General features: G+C 33.3%; 1 protein-coding gene across 2 annotated transcripts; it reads right to left on the bottom strand.

Annotated features, from left to right (window-relative positions):
* Positions 1-1,449: 1,449 nt before the first annotated feature.
* LOC146141507 (chondroitin sulfate glucuronyltransferase-like) lies at positions 1,450-23,953 on the bottom strand. Of its 2 annotated transcripts, XM_083390783.1 has the most exons (18): positions 23,742-23,953; positions 22,964-23,032; positions 22,412-22,622; positions 20,785-20,965; positions 19,364-19,523; positions 18,369-18,539; positions 16,660-16,851; positions 15,755-15,905; positions 14,679-14,779; positions 14,218-14,382; positions 12,308-12,421; positions 12,036-12,161; positions 11,156-11,233; positions 8,410-8,530; positions 6,965-7,023; positions 6,106-6,246; positions 5,202-5,311; positions 1,450-4,927 (listed from the first exon to the last, which is right to left on the bottom strand). In XM_083390783.1, the coding sequence occupies exons 1-18, from the start codon at positions 23,910-23,912 to the stop codon at positions 4,798-4,800; spliced, it is 2,451 nt and encodes an 816-aa protein (XP_083246909.1). In that variant the 5' UTR covers positions 23,913-23,953; the 3' UTR covers positions 1,450-4,797. The 2 variants fall into 2 exon arrangements, with proteins under 2 accessions (XP_083246909.1, XP_083246910.1); XM_083390784.1 differs by lacking the exons at positions 1,450-4,927; positions 5,202-5,311; positions 6,106-6,246 and adding an exon at positions 6,366-6,449.
* Between the last annotated feature and the right edge of the window lie 2,754 nt (positions 23,954-26,707).

The raw sequence follows: 26,707 nt of genomic DNA, 5'->3' as shown, positions 1-26,707 counted from the left end.
ATGACCACAATCCTGCAAATCACTTGTACAACCTGGAATGCACAACCTGCACGTACGGATAAGTGCTCAGATTGTTTCTAAACAAAAGTTAAAAAAGAGATTTCAGAGCCTCACATTTAAAGAACAGAATATACTTCAGGGAAACTCTCAACAAAAGCTACAAAGCAGCAAACGCCATAATAAAACCCAATGCGCTTCTAGTGTCAGGTCGAAGTGGCCTAAATAACTTACAAAACAGCTGGGAATGGGTATGGGACGATAGATTTAATATAGTGTCGACGTATATGCGCCATGTTTTAAACGGCGGCGTTTTAAAGGGCGGCCCGCTGTTTTGTCACCGGACTCTTTATCCTTGATAGATGTGATAGGGCATGGGTCGGTAACCTTTTTTGTACTGCGGACCGGTTTAAAACTGAAATTTTGTCGCGGATCGGCCTTAAAAAACAACAAATGCTCAGTAAAGGAAATTTATTACAACTTTTCTCAATGAACTAACTTAAATGCATACGTGTTTTTCGAAAACTTTCCTGCCTGAGCATAAAAATAATAATTTATTTTGTGGCATTGTTTATAAACATTTTTTGCATGGTAACATTCTATTGCAGTTTAGGGTGAGCAGCACGCTTAAAAATCCAAAAACCTTATATATGGAGCTTTTTCGATATATTGTACGATACGAGGAGTTAGATTTTAAAATAAAAAATGCACTTTCGCATGTTGTGAACGTGCTATGTTATATGACCACATCACACTGCAAAATTGTGATTTTTTCACACACCAATCAACCATGAAGTATATTTAAACGAGAGTTATGTGTTTTGGATATAAAAATAGATTTAATTGTTTTTGACTTAGCTTTTTTCCGGCTTTTTACATAGCTCTTTTCCGGCGTTTACGTATAGCTTAGGGTTTGGGTTTAAATCAAAATTTTAATCTTGCAGCCCTGGTATAACCGGTAACGACCGTCGGGATACACTTTCCGACACTGGTGAAATAAAAACATAAAACAGAACATTGTTTAGAGCATAATGGTTGGAGGTTGGAGTGAGACGTAATAAGAATATCAAAGCCCATGCAGAAGTATGGCATCATTTTGGACGTTTCAAATAACTCTTTATTCATTTTCAACATCTTTTTTCAAATAAAGAGATATTCGAAACTTTGAAAATGCTTCCCACTTCTGTATGGGCTTTAATACTCTTACTACGCCTTACTACAACCTCCAGCCATTATGCTCCTGAGAAACATTTTTTTAAAACAATAAAAAATCATTTGTTTTAAACAAAACATAAAACTATATTCGAAAAACTTGAAGGACAAAAAGAGTTCGTTTTCTACAAAATTAAATAAATCTAATGGTCTTTCGTATTGCATGGCAAAAATTTTGCTTGTAACAAAAAATAAATCACAAAAACAGCAGTTTTCTAGAAATATCATGTGTATTGCGACGATATAGCGAATAAGGCAACAAGATAAAAAGCACAATAAAAGAGACCTTCAGAACAGTAAAGAAGCCACTTAGTCGACAGATAACCTATTTTAATTTGGGGCTAACGGTCAATGTAAAAACACATTACAATCACGTTTACCTACATAAAGGTTAGAAGGCAATATCTACGCGTTGAAAGTTATTATATTAAACAGTGTCAAGATCTCTGCGTTTCAATTGCTGCCACAAAAGCTGTAAAAATGGTGAACTATGCATGGCTCGATATAGAAAGCTTGACTGGAAAATAACGATTAAAGTTGTTTTATGAAAAGTACAATGTTAAGTTGATCTGATGGACAAGGCATTTTCTTTTAAATCCTGATTAATTTAATCTAAAAATAAGATAATCCGGAAATATACAAAGGTCAGGCAAAATTTCCTTAAAAAAATTAATTTACCTTGGGTAAAATTAAAAAATTATATTGTTTTGAAAAAAGATCTTGTAATATTTTCCCTTATTTCCTAATATCGATAACAAGTAAGCGCTTTGTAAGCTTGCGTTTTTACATACTGTGCAGCACCGAATAAGGCATAATGTGTAAGCGCATTTAAACCTTTAGGGATTCGTAAGCTTTTTTAAAAAGAGACCCAAAAAAAACTTTCTTTTTATGGATCAGTTTCGGCAGTCAATTTCTAGTGCTGGCTTCATACAATAAATAGGCTTAAGAAATCTGCTGTTTACGGTCCAAAAATATGCGAAACTAAAGTGAAGAATACATCCATTCAAGAATAAGGTGCAAAAAGTATAGTTTCAAGTACAGTCTTAGTCTGAAAAATCATTCTATTTTTCAAATAAATAACCTTCATGGACCCCCTAAAAGTAGTCCACGAACCATAATTTAAAAACCTCTTGCTTAAAGGCACCTATCAAATAAAATTTTACAGCGCTTCTACAAGCCAATAATTGGTGTTAAAAAACAACGCAATTACAAACGTATACTGCATATTGCTACGCTTTTTAATACAGCTTCTGTAGCTATACTTCGGTGGGTGTTTAACGGAGAAAAGAATCGTAGAAAAATAACCGAAAAAAAAATTATTCAAACAAAATTACCACAGGAAAAAAAAGCGTGATTAAAACAAAATGGACGGTAGAAGAAAGTGCGGTTTAAATAATACGGAGCAAATAATTTAAACCAGCAAAACTCACGTGATAGGACAGAGATAAAAGAGCAAAAAACAACGTATAAAAAGCACACAGCGATATGTAAGCTATTATATATAGAAGTGTATAGGATGGCGCGACAGTTTTTTGTACAGAAAAGCTATAAAAACAGCACTAGTGTGACTCGGCGCTCAAAACGTTGCATTGCTAATGTCGTAAGGGTTGGCTTTCCGAAAAATAGTGCCAAAAAAATGACTCCTTCAAAATATTTTTCAAATTTAAGAATTTTTTTTAATATTAATTTTTTTTACTTTGCAAATCTTTAAGTTTGCTTTTAATTTATAATTCTAATGTCATAAGGTTTGGCTTTCGAAGAATTGGTCCTTTTGAGGGTCAAAAGGTTTTTTATTACTTTTTTTAATTTATAAATTTTTAAGGCTTTTTAATTTTATAAATTTTCAAGTTTTTTTTTCAATTATAAATCTTTAAGTTTGTTTTTTAAATTTATAAATCTTAAAGTTTGCTTTTTTAATTTATAAGTCTTTAAAGCTGGGATGGTTAAACATGTTTTAACGCAGACCCTCTCAAAATGTTTTTGGCTCGTGTGAAGGGTCGGCATGCAATTTTTAGAGATGACGTCATAAAATAAGTAGACTTGGTAAACCTGCTTTTTAGTCGAAAAAATGCAAAACAGAAATAAAGTCAAAATGCATTTAAGAAAAAGGCGCCAAATCTTTTATTCAAACAAACCCCTTTTCGAAAAATTCAAATTCATAAATTATATATCAAGATTTTAATAAGGCCTTTATAGACAGACAAAAATTAGTCCACGGATCACCAAGGGTCCAGTTTAAGCACTTAAAAAGAGATTTTCACAGTTAAAATCCGGGTACTTAAAGATCAGTGCTTCTTAAAGGTAAATACCACCAAAAATGCAATTTTGGCGTTTTGAGGATAATTCTTGAAACGATATGAGGTTAAGCAATTCAAAACTCCATGCAAATTATGACGTCATCATATGGTGTTGTTTTTTTTATCATGGATTGCAAATCAACTTAAAAAAAGCGTAATCAACTAAACAAAGCATTAAAAAATATTAAGCCTAGCCCTAAGGCAAGAATTTAGATTAAAATGTGAAAATTCACGGGAAATGTGAAATTCACGAAATATACTAAACCAATAAGTTGTTTTTGTTTTCACATAAAATCGACTTTTTCATTAATGGCTAACAGATGCGAATAGGCAGCGACAAAAAATGAGTTTTGTCAAATAAGATAAATTAAAAGTTAGCAGCATTTTTTAGTCCGAATGGATAGAGGTACGACGGCTTATTCCATCGAAATTTAATTTTTAAAACTACAGTTCGCGTGTTTTAAGAAATTATCATTGCAAAGAGCGCAACAATCTCAAAATAAATAAATGTGTTTTTGAAATGGCTTCTGGGTATTTAGTACGCAACCCAATATTCGGCAACCGGATGAAACCCAATATGAAAAATTGAACCTTAGTAACCGGCAGGGATTTTAGTGAAAAACATATTTTGGATAACCGGCACGGAATTCCAGTGTAAAAACCCGATTTCGGTAACCGGCAGGTTTTCACAGTAAAGCTAAGCCTTAGATAACCGGCCCGGGAGGTACTGCAAAACCAATACTTTGGTAACCGACCCATTACTAAGGAAACACCAACATTCAGTAACCGGCAGGGGTTCCAGAAAAAAACCGACCTTCGGTAACCGGTCCGGGAAGTACAGGAAAAACAATCTTCGGTAACCGGCACATATCTAAGTAAACACCAACATTTGGTAACCGGCAGGTTTCAGAGCAAAGCCAGCCTTCAGTAACCGGCCTGGGAAGTACTTGAATTCTAGATCTTCGGTAACCGGCACATAACTAGGGAAACACCAAGAGTGGGTAACCGGCATGGCATCCAAAGAAAAACCGGACTTCGGTAACCGGCCCGTTATGTACAGGAATCCCAATTCTTCGGTAACCGGCCCATAACCAAGGCCAAGAAACAGCCTTCGGCAGCCGGCATTTAGTTTCACGCAAAAATAAAATCCCACTTGAAAGTTTAAAGGGGGGTCGCGATTTTGCCCCCGGCAAAAAACGAAAAAATAAAACAAAAAACAGACTTCTGGTCTTTATATGAAGACGGAAGAACCAATAAAACAAACTCTAGGTGGAGGTAGCAGATGGTTTGATCATGTCTGCTTGGATTTGGCGTCATCCGGAAACAGTTCCATGGCTAATTGTGTACGAGCTGCTAAACCTTCGGCGTTGCTTCGATCGCAACGCTGGAATATCGCTTCGCCGTTGTTCGGGTTGCAATTCCTGCGTTGAAAAAATAACTGGTGTTACAATGTTTTAATCAAATACCTATACCTATATTAAAAGACACCACTGATGGCTTTGGTAATAAAGGAACATTCATGTAGGAATTTAGATTTAGAAACACCGTAATAAACATGTTGTGAGAACACTGAACCCAACAAAAAATATTTTTTATAATTGATTTTTAGGAAAGTCAATTACAAGGGATTTAAGTTCCATAAGTTAGAAGAAAGTTCCTTAAGTGGGAAATCATTTTTTCCCAGCATTTACTAACCTGTGTAGATATCTTCTAGTAAGCTGTGGTTCGACCGCCCTAAAGACGTGAAGTTGTGAGTACTTTACCATCATGTCGTAAATATCCACCGTTTCAATCATGTCGGAATTCTAAGCGAGAAAAACAACAAAAACGACTTGTTATTAGGGCCATTGATTTTGAGCCTAAAAACGAGTTTGACCCCAAAACAAAGGAATTTAGACCTAAAAATTTTGTTTTTTGATAAAATGATTTTGACTTTGAAAAAAGTGAAAAATCGACCTTCGGTAACCGGCCCGGAAGGTACAGGAATACCAAATATTCGGTAACCGTCCGAAGTACAAAATAAGACAGTTTCAAAATCCCACTACAGTTTTTGCTAATTCGCAAACGATTTTTGTGCATTTTGTAAACGGTTTTGACCTTAAAATAATTCTACATTTAATTATACGTTATTACCATTATTAGGTAGCAGTCATACTTTCAGTATTAGTCATATTTAGGTCTTATTATGATTAAATTACGACTTCTTCCGACAAGGTCTTATTCAGACGAAGTCTTTATTCTGTCGTGGATACCAATGTGTATTTGGCCTTATTGTGTCCTTGGTCTTAATGCCATGGTATTATAGATTTTTCTGCTTTAAATATTGATGCCTTGTAGGAATGCAGGTCATACTGTGTGTTCCCGTTTTAATTCGGTCTTTTGGCTTGAGTCCATGAGAACTTGTCAATTTTGTAAAAAATTATTGTCCATTGGGAAACGATTTTTTTTAATTATTAAAAAAATTTCGATTTATATTACGACTGTTACTGGTAGTTTTAAATTAGTCTTATTCTGAATGGACGATCATGTTGTTCATATATATTCGTACGTCGTTCATGTTGTTCTAATTTCGGTGTTACGGCTGAAGTTTTTCAATTACCTCAGGTTCATCTCTTGCAGCGTCCATTTTAGTTCTTGAAGCCATGTAGTCCGCATTGTAGAAGCAAACCTCGTCGAAAGAGTAAATGTCGAAGTGGCCATTGTTGGGCGTTATGTCAATCTGTTCCGGAACCGGCACGTTCTGACGTCACAATGGATAAACAAAGGGTCAGACAATGGGAATTGGAATCGATTGTGACGTTGCAGTGTGACGCAACAATGTTTAATGTACAACGTGGATCGTTTGAACATGTACAGCCTATGAATACGGTTTTGTTGAGCTTTACAAAATATACAAGAATACGAAAACGCATTTTTGTTTATTTTGTGAAGTTTTGGTCATTTCTAGAAAACAATGTTAGAACAGGCTTTTAAGAAACATTTAAACTGGCAAAATAACGTTCGAAAAAGGTACAAAAGACTGTTTCTAGAACATACAAGAATTCGCATTTTTGTTTATTTTCTTCTTCCCCTCAAGTTGCACTGAACAATTTAATGTCATTCTCGAACAAAAAATGTTAGAAGAATGCCTTTTAAGAAACATTTAAACTTTAGAAAACGTTAGAAAAAATATCGTTTCTATAAAAAAAGATTCTTACATTTGCGGTAAAAAAAAATTGGCCGAAAATAACCATTGTACAATTGAAATTATGTCTGTCAGCAACAGTATAATCAGTGAAATTTATTAAAAAAGTTATATCATCACAAAAACCAACGTCATATTTTTCAGCCGAGTGTAAGTTTTTTTTTTCACTTGAAGAAAAACTTGGATTTAATTGTGCTTGTTTATTGTCTAGGTAACGCAATAGCTTGGACTGTCAACAATGTGCGTTTAGGTAAAAACAAATGGAAATGCGTACCTTGAACACAATGTCCGGGTTGTATTGCGAGAACGGAATGGGAAAGAATGCCTGCCATCCTGTAGAATAAAAAGCAATGTTGATATTTGGTGAATATCCACATTAAGCGTGTCTAATCACGCCTTGTAACAAGCACTAAACCTTAAATATATATACGAACAGAGTCCTATAATGTATATCTTTTCTCGTATATTAGTGCATTAATCCATACATTTGCAAGATAGTGGACAAATTACATTTGTTGAACACGTATACACGTATTATGTTAACAATAGGGTGTATCTTTATAGAATCCAAAACCATTGGCGGCAGGTTTTAACACCTACTCATTTGTCCCAGTCGTGTTGCTTGCGAGGCTGTAGTGCTTTTCATTACGTTTTTTAGTCTATCGTCATATTTCAATATTTTATTGTTTACTTTTATTGGTTTGTTGATGGCTGCGCTCTAATTTTATTTATTTATTCTCTTACAGGAACTGATGATGCCACTTTGGCGAAATATTTTCCTTTTAAACAAAAAGTCTGATCCTGTTTTTACTCATGTTTTTAACTATGAGTTTTACATGTATAATGTATATCTTTTCTCGTATATTAGTACACTAATCCATACATTTGCAAGATAGTGGACAACTAGCTTTACGTACCTACTATTATCACTAGGGCGATTAATTTTGACTTGTCAAAAAAAGTCAAAATTTTGTCAAAATTTACACGTTAGGGTCAAAATTTGTCAAAATTTTTTCAAGTCAAAATCGATTGCAAAATGCTAATAAATCGTTCACAAAGCTGAAAAAACCAAGTCATTTTTTGGAATTTGACGTTCAGTAAAATTGTTATTAAAATAAATTAGTTTTGAGTTATATTTAACGACGTTTTAAGTGTATATATTCATTAACCACTCAAGTCTATAGTTTATCACGTTAGGCTGAGCTCGACCTTCGTTTTTGCTTTAAATAGTTTCGTATCTCTGGTTTGGACAACTGTAATAAACAGTATAATACTGTTTTTTTTCGCTTGTTATTTGCAATTATCCCATTTTCAATTTTGATATTTCGATAACTAGGTTTATGGTAATTTTGTGTATTTTAACTGTTAACACAACATTTTTCTAAAAAAAAACAGAGTCTTGTTTTTCTTCGGCATTTTTATAGTTGTTTGTATTTTTGATATGCCAAAAATATCAACTAAGCTTTTAAGAGTTCTGCACAATCTTAAAACAATATTTCATTTGTGAACCACCAATCAGTAAAACATCGAAAACGTGTGGTTGACGACGCCAAGAAACTACAGCAGTACTTCTAACAACAAAATCTTGTTTAAATCAATGTATTTGTACTAGGTCAAAATTTTGTCAAAAAAATACATTTTAAGGTCAAAATTTGCCGAAATTTTAAAATTTTCTCTTTTTTAGGGCAAAAAATAATCGCCCTAATTATCACTGTTTACCTTGAATGGTGTTCATTCGACAGCGATTGAGAAAGTTCAAGTTCATGTTGGCCGCCACACTTGTGAGCATGAAAAGTGCATCGGTCGGGTACTTCTTCGCCACCACGTCCATTATCTTCAGCTGTGTGACGTAACAAACAATATTGTGTGACGCAATAATCAACATTGTTCGCTTAATTGGATTGAACAAAATAATTTTCTTACAAGTTAAACGGTGGCATATCGGCGTAGCTTGCTATTGTTAGGTTAGTGACGAAATAATCAACATTGTTCGCTAAACTGAAATTGTGGATAAAAGCATTTTCTTGCAAGTTAAAAGGTAGCATATCGGCGTAGCTTGGTATTGTTAAGTTAACGACGAAATAATTAACATTCGCCAAAGTGAAATTAAATAAAAGCATTTTCTTGCAAGTTAAAAGGTAGCATATCGGCGTAGCTTGGTATTGTTAGGTTAGTGACGAAATAATTAATATTCACTAAACTGAAATTGGATAAAAGCATTATTTTACAAGTTAAGGTAGCGAAACGACATACCTATACCTGGTATAAGGGGTTCAGTATTCCGTGTTTTGTTATCTAATTTACCTACTCCTGTTAAAAAAACAGTTTTCAACAGGTAATACATTTAGTCCAGTGGTGGGCAACATTTTTCTAGTTGCGGTCCAAATCATAAGCTATCTTCGGGCCGTTACATTTCAACTGTGTATAGCAGCGGTTTCCAAACTTTTCAAAAAAATTTTCCTTGTGGAATCTTTGCAATTATTTTCATATTTCGCGGCCCTATAAAAAATCAAGGGTCAGTTGACCTATGTTTGTTGTAGTACATTGGTGCAGTCGCGATTCTTTCTAATCATATGGAACAACTTTTTAACTAATACGAATGATTCGCTGATATGATGTCACAAGAGACTGAGTAAAACACGCTATATTATCGAATAATAAAGCATACCTAAAGACAATAGTGATGACAGATATTGTTTAAAACATAGACTAATGTTTAAAAACATTCGCTGAAGCCTAATGTTAAAATACTTCAGCCTAATTCTCCTTGCGGACCACCTGAAACTGCTGTACGGACCCCACTGGGTCCGCGGACCCCAGTTTGGGAACCAATGGTGTATAGACTTTACGCATCTTATAACAATCGCAACGACTGTTAAACTTGGGTATTTTGGACAAAAGATATGACTTGGACTTGGAGTTATTGTGTCAAATAACCTGGGTTAAAATGAAGTGCTTTTATTATATATTTTTTAAATAAAATTGAGTAATGTATCTTAATTTGTAAAAAAATGCTTGCCAATTGCGCTATTGTTTCAGCTGATTTATTGGCTCATTATTATCGAGACCATTATGTAAACTATTTGAATAAATCTTCGGATAATGGTTGGAGGTTGTAGTTAGGCGTGGAATGAATATCAAAGCCCATACAGAAGTAGGTTGCATTTTGTGAACGTTTCTAATATCACTTTATTCAATTTCCACACAGCTACTTCTGCATGGGCTTTGATATTCTTGCTACACAATTTAATGTTTTTAAACTTCAAAATGTTTTTTAATCAAATATTTGTGTATTGTTTTTGTACCAGTGATATTTGCGCTATAGAGTTCATCGGGTCATACGCTACTTGGTCATTACGGTTGGCAACATTTTTATTAGAAAAACCTAAACGTCATTGGGCCGACAAAAACCGCGTCATATAGAGTAATCGTTTTGTTGTGAATTAAAATACATAATTTTCGAGAGAAGGCACAACAAGATCTACAAAGCAACAATATCTAAATCAGAAAAACCTATAATAACCATAGTATTAAGACCAACGTCATTATAAAGCCAAATACGCAGTAATATCTGCGATAGAATAAGAACTTAATCGTCTGAATCAGACCTAAACCTGTAGGAAGTCCTAAATTCATGGGAATTCGGCCGAAATGGCCAAAATAACGCCCGAAACTGAGTGGGTATAGGACAATTGGGGACCATTGGTCGTTTCGCAGTCGACGTCTGGGCGGGCGACCTAGTTTGATTGTAAGAAATTGGAATTGGGTTAAATTAATAGGGAAGTTAGTGATAAGTTAGGGTCGGGGTTTGGGATAAGGTAAAGTAATGAATAAGCCTTATTCTGGCCATTTCGGTCTTATTTAAACATTATTACGACTATTAGGCTTTAGTCCTATTTTTGTCTTATTCGGAACTTTGTTTTATTTCGACGTTTATTTCGTTTTTATTTCAGTCTCATGGATGGAGTCCATATACAGTTATGGATTTACATTTTCAAATGGCCGTCAAGTTTAAAATCAGTTGCTCACATTTTTTTAGCCCGACATCTTTTATGTACTTTTAAATTTAAAAACAAAAATTGAAAGAAACATAAAAAAAAAAATATTTATCTCGGAATCGGCATATTGTAAATTAAATATTGAGAGCCTTTTCTACACAGATTTGTATTTACAATAACGATTGGAGCATAATGGTTGGAGGTTGTAGTAAGACGTAGGAAGGTTTAAAATGTAAGAATTTCAAAGCTCATACAGAAGAAGGTAGCATTATTGATTATCTATATATTCATTTTGAAAACGATTTTTTTAAATGTTAAAATATTTTGAAGAAAAATGAAAGAAAACATATATTGTTTTATTCTAAATGTTCAAAATACAACCCAATTATGTATGGGCTTTAATACCAATTGAATTTATAGATTCTCCTCTGAATAGGTTTACAATAAAACGAAGATTTCAAACCAACCTGGCATGGTATGCTTGTCTTGATGCTGATCCACGGGATGAGCTTCGAACCGGAATCGTAATCCTTCTTGTAACGCGCCTGTTGTTGGAAAATACTTGTTAGTCGAAGGTTGTAAAAAATAAGAAGTATTTGCAAAATTGAAGTCAGTGAACCAGGGCTGCGGAGTCGGACTCGAAACTCGAGTAAGACCACATATAACTACCAGAGTCCGGAGTCCGGCGTGCGCATTTACCAAAATTTTTTTCCACCCCTATGAGTGGATTGCTGAATATCCATCTTAATTTATAAGTAAGTGAAAAACAAAACCGCACTTTTAGCAGGGGTTGAATTCTGACTATTTTTAACCGACACTGCTCTGACACTCAAAATGTAACTGAACATACAAAATTGTCTCAGCAATTTACAGTAGAAAATAATTTCGAAATACCCCAAATGAAGGGATTTTTTTTTTTACAAAACTATAGAACTAGATGAAATTTACTAAAAAAATAGGCTAAAAAAAAATAGGGTTGAAATAGATTTTGCTTGTAATTTCCTGAACAAAGATTACTTTGTAGAAACGGTTCCTAATTCCTAATAAAATAAATTGTGAAAATTGTCGTTTAAACGTTCCAACCAAATTAAAACGATATCTTTCTGAGGAGAACACATCTAAATGTTATTTTTACATTTATCAAACTTCATGCTTTTAAAGTGTAATTTTCTTTACGCTGTGTAGAGTTGATGTGTATTTCTTATAGGGGTGCCTCAATCTATTTATTATTTCGGAAGGGTGCCGCTAGCTATAAAAAGCTGAGAAACACTGGCATAGGTTATTAACAAAAACAAGATTTTAAATAGCGATTTTTTATTCTTTTACAAAACTCATGGTGTAAGTTACCTCAAAGGTCTTTAGCAGTTCCTTCTGTTCGGCAAAAATGTCGTTGTTGTGGATTTGCTGGGCAGTCTCCGAGTCGTAAACAAACACGATGATCAGACCAGCGTTTTCATCGCTATTCAGACAAACCTAAATGCACAGGGTTACTAATTAAGTACTTTTGAAAAAACATAGGGCTTTTCAAGACTTTTGATACATATATGAATTCAAAGAAAAACCAAAAATTTCCATGATTTAAAGACTTCATAACAAGCCTGTTATCAAACGAAGCTCACCTTTGCAAAGAAGTTCATGAAAGCTTCAAAGTGTCCACGTTCGTGAATTGAGAGCGGCAATATGATGTTGACTTTCGCTGCTTCCGTCACATAAGGCATAGGGATCACTTCAATCTGAGGAAAAAAAGTTTAATGAAATTTATTAGTTGATAACGCTGCTGTTTATATATTAAGTTAAGAAAGTGATAGTTTTTGAAGTAAATACAATGGCAGAGCAGCTTCCGAGGGGCTAGATCACAGTTGTTATAAAACACATATGTTTGTGTGTGTCTTTCATTGATTGATAACGGACTGTTGATCCCCCAGTGTGAAGTTGCTTGTACTAACAAAATGTGCAAGTATTGGCGCATGGTTGTTTTTCGACTCGCTCCTCTCTAAGCCTGCATAGCTCAGTTGGTAGAGCGACGGTCCCGGCTTCGAACCTCACTGCAGGCCAGTTGCTTTTCTGGCTTGCTCTGCTTGCATCATAGATTGACAGATTCGGCGAGTCTGCGATGGCTTTTCGGTGTACTATTGATACGGAAGCCGTAATCGTTGGTCATAAAGCAGCTTCCGAGGGGCTAGATCACAGTTGTTATTAAACAGTGTGTACTGTGTGTCTTTCATTCAAGCCATGGCAGACTAACCAAATCTGTTAATCAATGATGCAAGTAAGCAAGTCAGGCTAAAAAAACAACTAGCCTAAAGTAAGGTTTAACTCACAGCCAGCAATAATACCAGGTTTGACGATCTACCAACTGAGCTAACAAGCTCAGAGGGAAGCAAGTCGAGAAACAATCATACGACAATGCTTGCTATATTATGTTAGCACAACCAACTTCATATTAAAGGGCATCCACAGTAGCATATCATTATAAATTGGAATTAAGTGGCGTGTGTTTTAATACAAGTTTTAAACAGGTCAAGCTAGGGAAATTACTCATGGCGATTTTTGGCCATGTTTTAAATAAATACTGTAGAATTTACTAGTTATACAGCTAATATATTAGGTTTAGCTAAGAATAGGGCATAAGTCGCGACAGGCCTCTACAGAACCATATCATTTGTTGGTCAAAAAGTAGCTTTAGAGGGGCTAAATCACAGTCGTGTAAAATTTAACTTTTTTGACAAGTCAAAAAATAGTTGCCCTAGTGATAACTATTTAATGGACTGTCATGTTTATTGTGTATGGCATTTATATAATTTCATCATGCTAACTACCACTTACTGTATAAACATTTTTTTGAATTACAATAACATTCTAATTTTTTCCAAAGGGTGAAAAATAGGAGGGCAATGATTTCTCCAAAATTTTTAAGGGGGGCATGGTGTAAAAAAGGTTGGGAACCCCTGCTCTACAGTTTCATATCATTTGTTGGTAAAAACAGCTTCAGAAGGGCCAGATTGTTGAACACATATGTGTGTATCTTTCATTTATTCTTCCAAACCGATTTCATTTAGATAGTCTTTTCAAACCATTAATTCAGTTCAATTGCAATTGCAATTACAATTATTCCCTCAAATGTTTTAATTACATTACAATTGCAATTTAAAAAAAAACTGTAATTAATTACATCAATTACAATTATAATTTTTATTGCTGCTGAAATATGGAAAACAGTTTACGTCTCATGCCTTTCCAAAGAAAATAAGCAACAGTGGAACATTATTGAAACTTTAATTTTCTCAATATCCATATATTGAGCCAAAATTTTAAGAAGTCACATTACAATAACATTTACATAAAAAAATGTATTTAATTACATCAATTACAATTACATTAAAAACTGTAATTAATTACATCAATTACAATTACAAACAATTGATCCAACTCTGGTTTGTTCCTATATGTATTCTATTTTTTGCTGGTTAAATAAAGGTTGAAAAATGAATCCATTTTTTTACAAATTAAGTAATTTTGATGTAAATACCTGGCTTAGCGGTCTCAGCAAGTTGACGCGATGACTGACTTCGACTTCTTCCTTTTCCTTTTCGACGATGACGTTCAGTACGAGGTCTAGAATGTACTCCATGCCCCGCTGCGGGTCGAACCTCTTGTAGCCGTTTACCAGCTTCTTTTTGTCGATTATTAAACCCTGTTGTGAAGATGAAATATTTCAGTTAGCGATTCTGGACGTTGATTTCATGTTAAAAAAACCAAAGGTTTAAATTGGTCCTGGGGTATAATTTCAATTTTTTTTTTTTTTTTTTTTTTATAAAAAATCATTTTTATTGAAAAAAAAATGTTTGTTGATTATTAAATTGTAAAAGAAAAAAAATTTCAGTTAGGGATTCTGCAGATTAATTTCATAATAAAAAATAGCAAGGTTTGAAATCTGCCCTTAGTATTTTTTTTATAAAAAATCATTTTTACGAAGCAAAAAGTATATACCTTCGGATTGTATTTTTCATTGAGGCGCTCCATAGCAGTTTGAATAACATTCTGCACATCCAATTTATCAACACCAGACAATTCACATTTTGGTACCTCGCCTGTAATTGTACAACAGGAAATGGTTAAGAGCCTTGTGATTGGCTGAGTAGTAGATTAATTGTCGCACACAGGTAATCTCTCTGTCTTTTTATATAGGATAAAGGTTGCAATGTATAAAGATATATGGTAGTATTGAGGTTTGAATACAATTTGGTTTTATAGAAGGCTGATTATCCTCTATTTCGAATTGAACAAATATGGCCATTAACAAGGATTTATCTTTTCAGAATCAGTTTTGGCTGGAAAATGGATTGATCATTGTTAAAACGTAATCATGTTGAGCATTGTCTATTTACTATGCATAGTGTCTGGGGTTTTAATTTTACAAAACCTAATAAATTGGTCAGAAATAACTTTTTTTTGTGTTTCTTTTTTTTTGTAGGATTTACTAAAAAATGTATAGAAATTTTAAATGTCTAACCTACAACATCTAACCATTATGCTCCACAATTTATAGAAATGACTTTAATGCAAACAAAAAGTTTCAAAATATTGTTATTTGTAATTAGTAAAGTAATATTAAAGAATCAATAGATGTTTGCCAAAATATTGTTATTATTAAAGAATCAATAGATGTTTGCCAAATATTGTTATTTGTAATTAGTAAAGTAATATTAAAGAATCAATAGATGTTTGCCAAAACGCTTTAGACATTATTTTTACTAATGGATATGGGAAAATTTTTATGTTTTTTCATTACTTCTTGGCTATAATGATATCAGATATACGGGATTAAAAATAAAATAAAAACTATCATATGTAAAAAAACATTTTGTATGTTTTTTACAACTTTTCCAAGAACTTTTTCTAAATTCATTGCTTTGTACATCTTTGTCAAAAGTAAAAAAAAATTGTTGAATTAGTTTAAATATTTACTAAACAACTAAATTTAATAGTAGTTTGGGGTTTGACGAGTAGTTAAACAGAAAAACACACAAAAAAAATTATTTTTATTTATTCCTTTTATTTTTTACCTGGACACGTAAGTGTGTAATCCTCCGTGAAGTAATCCCACACAATAATATCCCATCGGTTGCTCGGCTTAAAAGGTGGATTAATTCCGATAGGCCAAGACAACTCTGTTTCTCCTTTGGGAAGCTTCGGGGCTAATTCTTTTATTTCTTCCTACAAAAAAAATAACAAATTTACTAAATTGAAATGTTTATGTGCTGTTTTACAGTAAAAATGCTTCATAGACGTAACACATCTGTCGATCAATGATGCAAGCAAGGCAGGCTAGAAAAACAACTAGCCATCATTGATCGACAAATTCGGTGAGCCTGAGATGGATTTTGGTGTATTGTTGCACTATCCGTTGTTTTTTTATATGCTAACAAATATACCAATGCCTTCGGCGGTTTTACCGAATCAGTCGATTAATGGTGCAAGCAAGGCAGGCTTTTTTTCGTTTTTGTTTTTTTAACGTTTTGTTTTTTGCCACGCAACAATTGTGCATTAAAATAATTTTGCAGAACCCAAACAAAAATTTTAAAACTGTAACAAAATAAACCACACAACAGCAAGGTTGCAACACAATTTTATGAAAAAATTCCCAAAAAATTCAAAGAAAATTTATGGCTTTTAAAGACCTAAAGTACGATTGCTTGACAATTTTTTAATATAACTCAAAACAACAGTACAAATACCATGGTCAGCAGTCAGCACAATTAAAAAATATATTTTAATGGTTTATTTTAAAAGCACTTTCCAAACATTAACTTAAGCTGGACCAAAGAAATTCAAAGACATTTAAAAAACATAGGTTTTTCAAAAACTTTTTAATACGCAAATCAATCTAAAGATATTCAAAAACTTTGTGGCAAACCTGTATAAATAAACAACAAGATCTGTTACAAATTTAGTCCATGAAAGACCTTACCTGAATCTCTTCAATTTCCTTGTATGCCTTTTGGATTTCGATCTGTGAAAATCTTTTGTGCAGAAGGTACATCATTTCTGGAGTCTCAATCCCACTCACAGTGACCGCATTTTTGAATCCGGCATGATTTTCTGTTTCCGGGTCGAAATTGCCTGCTGCCGTCTTTAAATCAAACGTATGGTAGAAAATTCCCTGAAAAGTACAGAGTAAAGTGTTGAACATATCATCATACTTAAACAACTGGGTTTATTGTAACATTTTCAAAATAAGATTAGAATTAAAACTAAAACATTTTAGTTTAAGCCGCAATTTGCTCTAATTCATTGAATTAAAACCTGGAATTTGATCTGTTTAATATAAAAAAATGTATTGCCTATTAACTAAACACTTATGTATTGGAAATTACCTAAAAACACTCAAAAAGATATATATAAAAGTTAAAACAAAAAAAGTGTTTAAAAAATAATTTCATTTTGGAAGTGACAGACCAGCTTCACATACAAATCTAAATAATGCATTAAGGCAATTTTGTTTAAAGCAATATTTCAGATTAATTCAGATTTTTAAGTCAAAGACTAAACGTAACTAAATACTTTTTTACAAGGCTGTAATTTAAAAAAATATCAAAAAAAAATATCAAAAAAAAAATTATCTATATCTTTTATCTGTATAGTACTGAGGTAGTTTAACTTATATACCTTATATACGTAAAAAAATATTTTGAAATAACAAAGATTTTTGAGTTAAAGGTTTTATACCTTATATATAGCACATGTAAATAAATTATTCTGAAATAATCATGATTATTTAGTTAAAGATTGTATAACTTATATAGACCTATGTAAATAAATTATTCCACAATAGTCAAGATTTTTAAGTGCTTCACATACAAATAAACTATGGGGCATGGGATATTTGAGGTCAGCAAGAAACATACACTATGGTAAGAAGCAACACTTTAGTGATATTTGCTCAAGGCAAACAGTGAGTTTTACAGCTTGACTTAAGGAGAAAAGCTGTGTTTGCAAAGGGTGGTTAGAACAAAATTCCAGTGGAGCCAAGACAATTGAAAACCACACATTAAAGTCCAAATTGGTTCAAACATTGTCTCGTAAATCGTGATTATATCTTGTCTATGAATTAGATAAACCAGACAGAAAATAATGGTTGACTCAAGTGACAGTGTTTTTTTTTCAGATTATCTATTTTGGTGTTAAAAAACTCTGCAAAAAAGACTTCTGAAATACACAAATCAATTCAAAGACACTTAAACCTTAAAAACTTTGCTATCAAGGGGCACTTTTATTAAAGGACGATAACAAAGTCCATACAGAAGTAGGTAGCAGTTTAAACGTTTGGAATATAGTGTTGAAAATGAATAAAGAGTCATTTCAAACGTTTAAAATGCTGCCTACTTCTGTGTGGGCTTTAACATTATTACGTTGTCCTACTATAACCATTGTGCTCCAAAGGAAATAAGATTTTTTCAGCTTGGCAATTTTGAATATCCAAGCCCATACAAGAGTAGGTATCATTTTGAACGTTTTAAATAACTCAGAAAAACGTTTAAAATGATACCTCGTTTGTACGGACTATGATATTTTCACTGCGTCTTACTACAACCTCCAACCATTATGCTCCAGACACTTAAAGACTTTCAAAAGTTAAAAAAAAACAAAAAAAAAACAATTGTAGCAACTCTACCATACCTCCTCTTCATTGACACAGTCCACTGCCGCCTTAGTTACTTTCTTGATGCACTTGCCCAGCCATTTATCGGGAGTGAGGGTGTTTACGCTGGCCGTGTCCTGCAAACAGCGCTCCAAGTGGGGGATTAGGTCGATGAGAAGCAGACGCGAAATTATGAATCCGCTGTTCATCTATAGAAACAAACAAACAATTTAGAATGTCATGTATGAATAGATTAGATAGATATTTTTTTGGAACCTCAACAACTAGAACTCAGTAGACAGTTTACGAATAAAATGACACTTGTTTGTACCGAAAAAATGTAAGATACATTGAGTTAACTGCACCCTGTTTGCACAAATGTTCATTAAAAAAACTAAAATGGGTACCTATGTTATTTCAAAATATAACTCAAGGTTATTTCTGCAGCTTTCTGAACACGTAATTAAACTTAAGTTGTTGTCACCAGACAAACAAAAACGCACTTTACAAATATTTTTTAATTTTATTTAGAAATTATTTTAAAAATATTTTTTTCATTTTTATATTCAAGTTTTAAAGTTATTTTGAGGGAGGTCTGTTAACTTTTTTTTAAAAGATAGCCCTAAAATGTTCTGTGTAAGAAAAATAGCACTCTAGCTACAGTATGTAAGGTTGATTAAACGACCTAAATAGATTAACAGTAAAACAAAAGTTTGTTTGGTTTTTGCATTAATCTCAACTAAAATATGTTCAGAGCGTGGACGCCAAGTTTAAAGGGCTTTTGGGGTAGTGCTCGAAGCACCCTTGGAAAAAACCCTAAAACAATGATAAATAAATCATCTTGTAAAATAATGGATAATACATCCCATTTACGACCCAATTTCTGCATAAATTTCGACAGTTGGTTGAACTATTAAGCTTTATTTACCACAAATCGCAAAATGACTGTTTTCTTTAAGACAATAAAATTAAAGCGCTAAAAATACAGAAAAAACACATATTTTCAAAATTATATATTTGTGTGCATGCTCACATTGCAGTAGGTCACAGTGCCGGCCGTATCGTCTCTATACGATTCGGGATTTCCAAGATACAGTCTTCGATTAATACTGATTTGATCGACAATCTCGTTAATCCGATCTCCTTCAGAATAGGTTTGGTCCGAAGTAAGGTAGTACCAATCGTAGTCATTTCTAAAATATTATAATGCATCTAAATATGAATAATATTCATGAAAAACCTCAAGACACCAATCTTGGTCATTACTGAAAAAATTAAAAGCATAAAAATGTGAAAAACAAATAATAAAAAACCTTAACATACCAATCGTACTCATTAATAAAAAATTAAAAGTGTCCGATGTGAAAAAATTTATGGAAAACCTTAAAGTCCCAATTGTAGTTATTACTAAAAAAATAAAAAATGTAATAAATATTATGGAAAACCTCTTTAGGTAATAATTTTAGTCATTAGTAGAAAATTAAAAGCATCCTAATGTAAAAAAATATGAAAAATCCTCAAGGTATCAATCGTAGTCAATACTAAAAAAATAAAAGCTTCTAAATATAATATGACATAAAAAACCTCAAGACACCAATCTTACTCATTTCTAAAAATTAAAAGCGACTAAATTTGAAAAAAAATGATGAAAAACCACAAAGCACCAATCATAGACAAAACTAAAAAATTAAAAGCTTAAAAACCTCACAAGTCTTGCATAATTTTTTCTCTTTGTCTACCATTGTTATATTTGTATTAAAGCACTACCCTTTTTTAGCTGCGACCAAAAACCTAAGTGTAAGTATAACAACGAAGCGTTTGCGACTAAATTCTCTTCCCTAATGGTTGGGTAGCGGAGTATAAGATAGAGATAGACCGATATATCGGTTTACCGATAATATACAAACAACTTGCCCATTTTTGGTTCAAAAAAATTGGGTTTTAGCATCATGTCAAGTTAATATGGAAAATAATAGTTTAATAATTAAGAAAAGTATATAAACTAAAACATTATTTGGATTTTATTTTTAACTAATTAAAGTTTTGAGCATTTCCCAGGTCTGCAAAAAAAATCGGTATCGGTATCGGGTATCGGTTGACAAAATTGTAAAAAATCGGGTATCGGTCCAAAAAAGTGATATCGGTCGATCTCTAGTATAAGACATTAAAAAGTGCAAAATTAATTAATAAAAAACAATATCTTTGTATTGCTTGCTCAACAAATCTAACCATGTGGACTACTGCAGACGGCGACCCTTATGTTAACACTTCTATTCTACAATTGATATTGGGATAACTTAAATGGGTTTGCAAGTTAAAATTTGCAGAAAATAAAACAAAAATTTTGTATGATGGAAACCTTGACAGTACATAAGGCCAATGGCAGTCTTGCATACATTTAAATATTCATGTAAAGTAGTTTTTATGGTTCACTAAAAACCCATTGAAACTTACATGTATTTGGAATGCAAGTAAATCAGAGTTTGATAGAGCACATGAACAGGATTGGAATTCGGATGAAGCACGAGGAAAATTCCAGATACTGACGGCGGCATGTTGTTGCTGGATTTTGATTGGCCGTCAAAGAATATCACCTTCTTCATGTGATGTGAAAAGGTTCTGTTCATAGCAACTCCTAAATAGGTACATGACAATGGAGTTAGTTAACAATACATAGTATCAGCATAAACATAAGTGGTTTCCCAAACTTTTTAAAGAATTTAATGTAGCGAATTTTTTCTATCATTGCTGTCCCTTTGCAATAACAATACCTTGAAGAAGAAAAACACCACTAAATAAAGAATAAAAAGTGAAAAACAAACATTTAATAACCAGTTAATATATATATATTTATATAACGAAATTTAGTGAGATGGCTTCACTTTCTTAGCTTTATTCCATTTATCAATTTTGGCTGGGGTTTACAACTAACAAGTTTAGATTTACTGCCCTTCCAAAACACAAGACAGACCTTAATTGGTCTGTAGTTGAAAATAAATGTTGGAAACCGCTGACTTAACCATTAAGAAGAACCAAAAAAGTTAGAAATACTTTCTTTACTAATTTTTCTTGTTTTAATAGCTAACAGATAAAAAAAAGCCTTTAGAAGAGCTAGATCATAATGTTTGTTCTTGTATTGTATACATGCATCTTTCATAGTTTTAACAGATTCACATTTAACACATTGCTGTTATAATTTACAGCAAACCTTAAATCAGTAAAACCTTATTCAGTATAACCTTGCTCTAGAAAAGAGAGTAGACAAACGTATAGCATACTTTCGGCCGTGTATTCATTAAAGTTGTAGTTCTACCTAGATAAAATATCAGCTCATCCAGAAGTAGGTAGGTTTTTGTGAAGAATACAAAATGTCATAGCAAAATAACTGTATCCTAAGCCCGTAAGTGCTCTAAATGAAATATATATGTGTTTTTCTAAGTGTTTCTTAAAGTTATAAAAGGACACACAAACATATAGTGCTCATACTCTCAAGAATTATTGCTAAAAGTAGGAATTCTACAGATAAAATATCGCACATACAGAAGTAGGTAGGTTTTTTATAAAGAATACAAAATGGCTTAGCCATAGGATCCCAACATAGGTGTGCAGAGTGCTTTTAGACGACCTGGATATTTTGTAGGGCCTCAAAATGCCCCTAGAAGTTATCCAAAATATGCAAAATAATATCTGTAGCACAGTTTTAGTTCACCAACTTTGCTTAAAACTTTTCTGAATTACCAGGCACGAGGCCATAGAATCCGTACTATGTTTTTAAATTACACATAAATGCAATTTTTTGTTTTAATTATGTTCTGTTTTGCCAATTTCAATAGAAACTTTTTTAGCCTAAAGATTCTATAAGAATATTTTAAAAGGTGAAATGGTTTGTTTTCAATTAAAACATGTAACAGAGCAATGCAATTCAAGAGTTCACATTTTTAAATAGATAATAAGCAATTTTGCACTGGATAGAAACTATATCCATGAAATTTCAAAAGTTTGGCGCGTATTGTTTTTTTATTGAACTTTATCATAAACCCGCTAGTGCTATATATAAAACATTTGTTCGATACCCACATACCTAGTGTCTCAAAAGTGTTTCTTGAGGTAATAACTGAACACACTAGCTTCTGCCTTATTCCCAACTCAGTACTGATAAATCGCGGCCGAACTATCTTCTTCTTGTTGGCCTCAAAGTCGATTTTTGGCATAAGGGCAGGGTCCGTTATAATCCTTGGCTCGAAGTCTTCCAGAGTGTCATAAACCGGTGGAGCATACTCCCGGTCTTTTCTCTGTAAAAATCATAAACAGGAGGGTTAGTACAGGCTGTAGAGTCAAAGCCGGACTCTGGACTCGACAAAATCACGCATTTGAGTCGGACTCTGTTTATTTTTAACCAACTTTTCAGCAAATATATATAAAATGAAATATATTACTAAAATAAGTGAGACAAATGCCGAGTAGATTTACATTATAATGCTTAAAACGTTTTGATACAAGTTCGTATCAAAATGTCTTAACCGAGATGATGTTGCTTTTTGGCTTTAAGATTCAATGTCCAGCTACATTACAGAAATGTTAATAGTGTACCCAGGCAAAACATTTTAAAGTTGTAGATATCAAATCAACTCACATATCTAAAGGCTTCATCTTTGCTCATTACTTCAAAGTCGACGTTTTCATTTTTCGAGTCGATTGAGTCCTGTGTTAAAAGAAAAATGCCTTATAAAACTAAATACAATTATAAAGCCAGATTAGACCAACTAATTTTGATAAAAGGTATGTAGATGTTTCAGGTATGGCTGAGGTAGTGAGTTCAAGCCTCACAACAGACTACTTTTACAAACAGGGTACAGCAGGCAACAGTGCTATGCTTGTTTCTCAACTCGCTCCTCTTGAAGCCTGTGTAGCTCAGTTGGTAGAGCGACAGTCCCGGTATAGTCAAGGTTGTGAGTTCGAACATTTCCACAGTCTATAGTTGTTTTTCTAGCCTAGCATTGCTTGAACTACAATTCTGATTAGGTCAACTAATTTATGTAATAACCTTTCCGAAGGCACCCTGTATACTACTATAAGTATGTTCACATTGTAAATAAATTTACATGGTGCTCCCTGCTTAAGAGGTTAAGAACCACTGATCTTTACAAAAGTATCAACTGCAAAGCAAAGAAATGCCTTTGATCATATTTACCCCAGGTTGGAAAGTAAGGCCTGCACAGGGAATTTATCCCTGACAGCGGTGGTTATAGTCGCGCATTTCATGTTCAACGTAAATGCGGTCAGCCACAAAAAATCGCCGAAAAAATTTCAGTATAATACTCCATTTTAAGCCGTGCAAATTTTACAAATAACGTTATTACAGTCGCGCAATTTCAAGCTGCAAAATCCAAAGTTTCCAATCTGGTATTTACCTTTCGGTCGATGCTATCTTTCGATAAGTGCACACAGTCTTCATGAGATATCGGCATCCGCACTATACTCATACTGAAGCCTAAGGAAATGCCGATAATGACAGGTAGAAATGGCCTCATCTTGTTGAAGCATATCAGCCTTCTCAACCTCATTGCGCTTGGAAAAGCCATTTTTCAGAAGCTCAAAAACACCAAACAGGGTTTAAATCTAAAATTGAGCTGTGTGTGAAAGTTTGCTGTTAAAATAGTGGGCGGTGAAACCCTAATACTTTTTTGACAGTAACGATTGGGTTTTCAAAATTGAAATCGCAGGGTAGAAATAATTAAGAGTGAATAAATATAATAATAATCTTTGACCCACCTGAACCCAAAATCACACCCCAACCCCAATAATGTAAGCAATATAAATTTCCAGACGAATATGTGGCCCAATTGCATTCCAGTGCCTTCCCGCCGCAGAGATCTTTGGCGTGGAATGCTTGCCCAAAATCACGCCAGTGACGTTATTTGGCGTGAAATATCGCTGGCCTTGTGAATTTACCAAAACAAAATTGTCGTTTATGGCCTATATATTGTCCTATTTTGGCATAGGATTTCAGCCAAAACAAATTTTGTCGTGAATCTTTTGGCAAAATAATGCATAACAAGCTGTTTAAAGCTAAAAATCATGACAAAAAAATTTTCACCTAAAAATCACTCCAAAACCGATAATTAGAGTAACTTTAAAGCGCATTTTTTGCGTAAAAGCACAGTTAGCATAGCTTGTTTCTGTAAAACGTCTGATTCTGCAAACGTCTTCGACCAAAACTTGTTTTGCAATGGACACGCATCGCAAGCCTTGCTTACCGATGCATGAAAACGTGACGTAGTTGCCAAATAGCGGCTCCGATTAAATCTGTCAAAAAGTGATGACGTAATTACGACGATAACCATTCGATACACTGCAAACGGACATTGCAAATACGCAGGGGTTAAAATAGTCTAGCAGGTTATTACTAGTTATAAGTTAGCGCAATTATTACCAAAAAGGACACTTTTGTTTAAGTTCTGCAAACAAAGTCTTTTGACTTGTATCCCAGTCAAGTCATTTGCAAAATTACTCCCAAGGCAAGCATTTTCTAAAATATTTCAAGTCAAGTCCCTGTCAAAGTTATTAGTTACGTAAGTCAAATTCAAACACAGCATTGACACCTAAAATGAATATTATTAAACTTCTAAAAGCAGCAAAACACGTTTTCATCCTGACCAATGTTTGACACCAAACACAAACAAACGAAACAAATCGAAAGTTAACATTTATAACAGTTTATAATTGGCTTAAATAACCCAATTTTACAAAAGAGTATTCAATTAAAGTAACTTAGCATAGTCATTTAAAAACAGTGACTTTAAGTACAATTCGTCATGTCATTGACTTCAGTCATTACAACAATGATTTATTTAATTGACCAAAGTTTAACACCTTGTAATTTAGTTGACACCTGGAACCATAACGATAATCAATATTCTATAGCAGCTATAGTAGTGTTCAGTTTTAAGTTTTTATTTTAAGCTAAATATAAAATTGACCAACAATCTCAATTTTTCTATACTTTTTTGGAACATTATGGAGTTTCACAGCCTTTCTAAAATTGGCGAGGGAACAACTTAAGTTACGGTAAGTCTAATCACTTGACAAAAGTGACTTAAGTACAGGCATCCCATGTTTACGTATTCTACCTATGGTTTACGTAGCGCCGGTGTAAAGTTATTGCTGTCAGTGTTGTAATGACTTTTAAGTCAATGACTTTGGCTGAACTGATGTCATTGCACAACACGGGAAAATAAATTTGGTCAAAACCGTAAAGCACTTTCTTTAAAAACCTTATTTTAGCTGACTTTCTATTTCTCAAAAAAAAAGTCCCAGTCCAAAGTCAAGTTATCATTCTTTAAAAGCCTTATTTTAGCTAACTTCCTATTTCTCCTATTTTCGTTAGCTTCCCGCGTGCTTAGTGCATGCGAGCTGCTGCTTTCTATGAAATTAGACTGAATGCCAACTCCAGAATTTTTAAGATCCAAACCACACATGCGCCTGACGCATGGACGTCTACGTAAAAGCTCAATGTTTGCGCTTGGCTGACGCACAGAAGCAATAAGGCGTCGCCGCAAACATTGCGTAAAGTTCACGCAGTTACTTCTCGCCCAACAACGAGGTTTAGAGATGTCGCCCTTTTAGCAAACAAAAACCACAAAGCGTAGAAGAAGAGTTTACTAAACGGTCGAAATTGGATTCTTGTATTATGATAGAACAAATCGAATTTTGAATGACTAAAACAGCATTTTCTTGTATTTTATGAAACAATCTGAAGTTTGGATTACTAAAACAATCTTTTTATGTATTATAATAAAACTAATCAAATTTTGGATAAATAAAACAGTATTTTCTTGTATTATGTAAAATAAATCGATTTTTGAATGACTAAAATAGTGTTTCATTGAGTACAAAGAAGTTTGCAGCTTACAATTAAAACGACGACATTTTACGCTTTAATAGACGTTTTTGTATCAGCTACTGGTGTTGTAAAAAAGTCATTTTCAAGTCCCACTCAAATCATTTGCTAAATGACTTAAGTCCAAGTCAATTCTTGCGCAAAAAAGTCAAGTACTAGTCCAAGTCAAGCTATTATTAGAGCAAGTCAAGACATTCACATAAAATAAACCGTTAAACTATTACAAGCGGAACCTCGTCTAATAATGAGCTTTGCCTCAACTAAAAAAACAAAAAATAATATATAGCAAGCATTGTGTTTTACGTGCAAAAATTAAGATAAAGCAATCAATTTTATTAAAAAATAAAAATAAGTATGAAAATACTTAATTTTAAGCCAAGTCATTCGACACAATAATTTTAGTCAAGTTAAGTGCACTTAATTCATCACTGATATCAAAATAAGCTGTTAAACTGTAAAAAATTGGTTAACTCGTCC

The sequence above is a fragment of the Ascidiella aspersa genome, chromosome 5 (genome assembly GCF_963924565.1).
Source record: "Ascidiella aspersa chromosome 5, kaAscAspe10.2, whole genome shotgun sequence".
NCBI classification, from domain to species: Eukaryota; Metazoa; Chordata; class Ascidiacea; order Phlebobranchia; family Ascidiidae; genus Ascidiella; species Ascidiella aspersa.
This window is presented reverse-complemented; position numbering and strand designations above follow the sequence as displayed.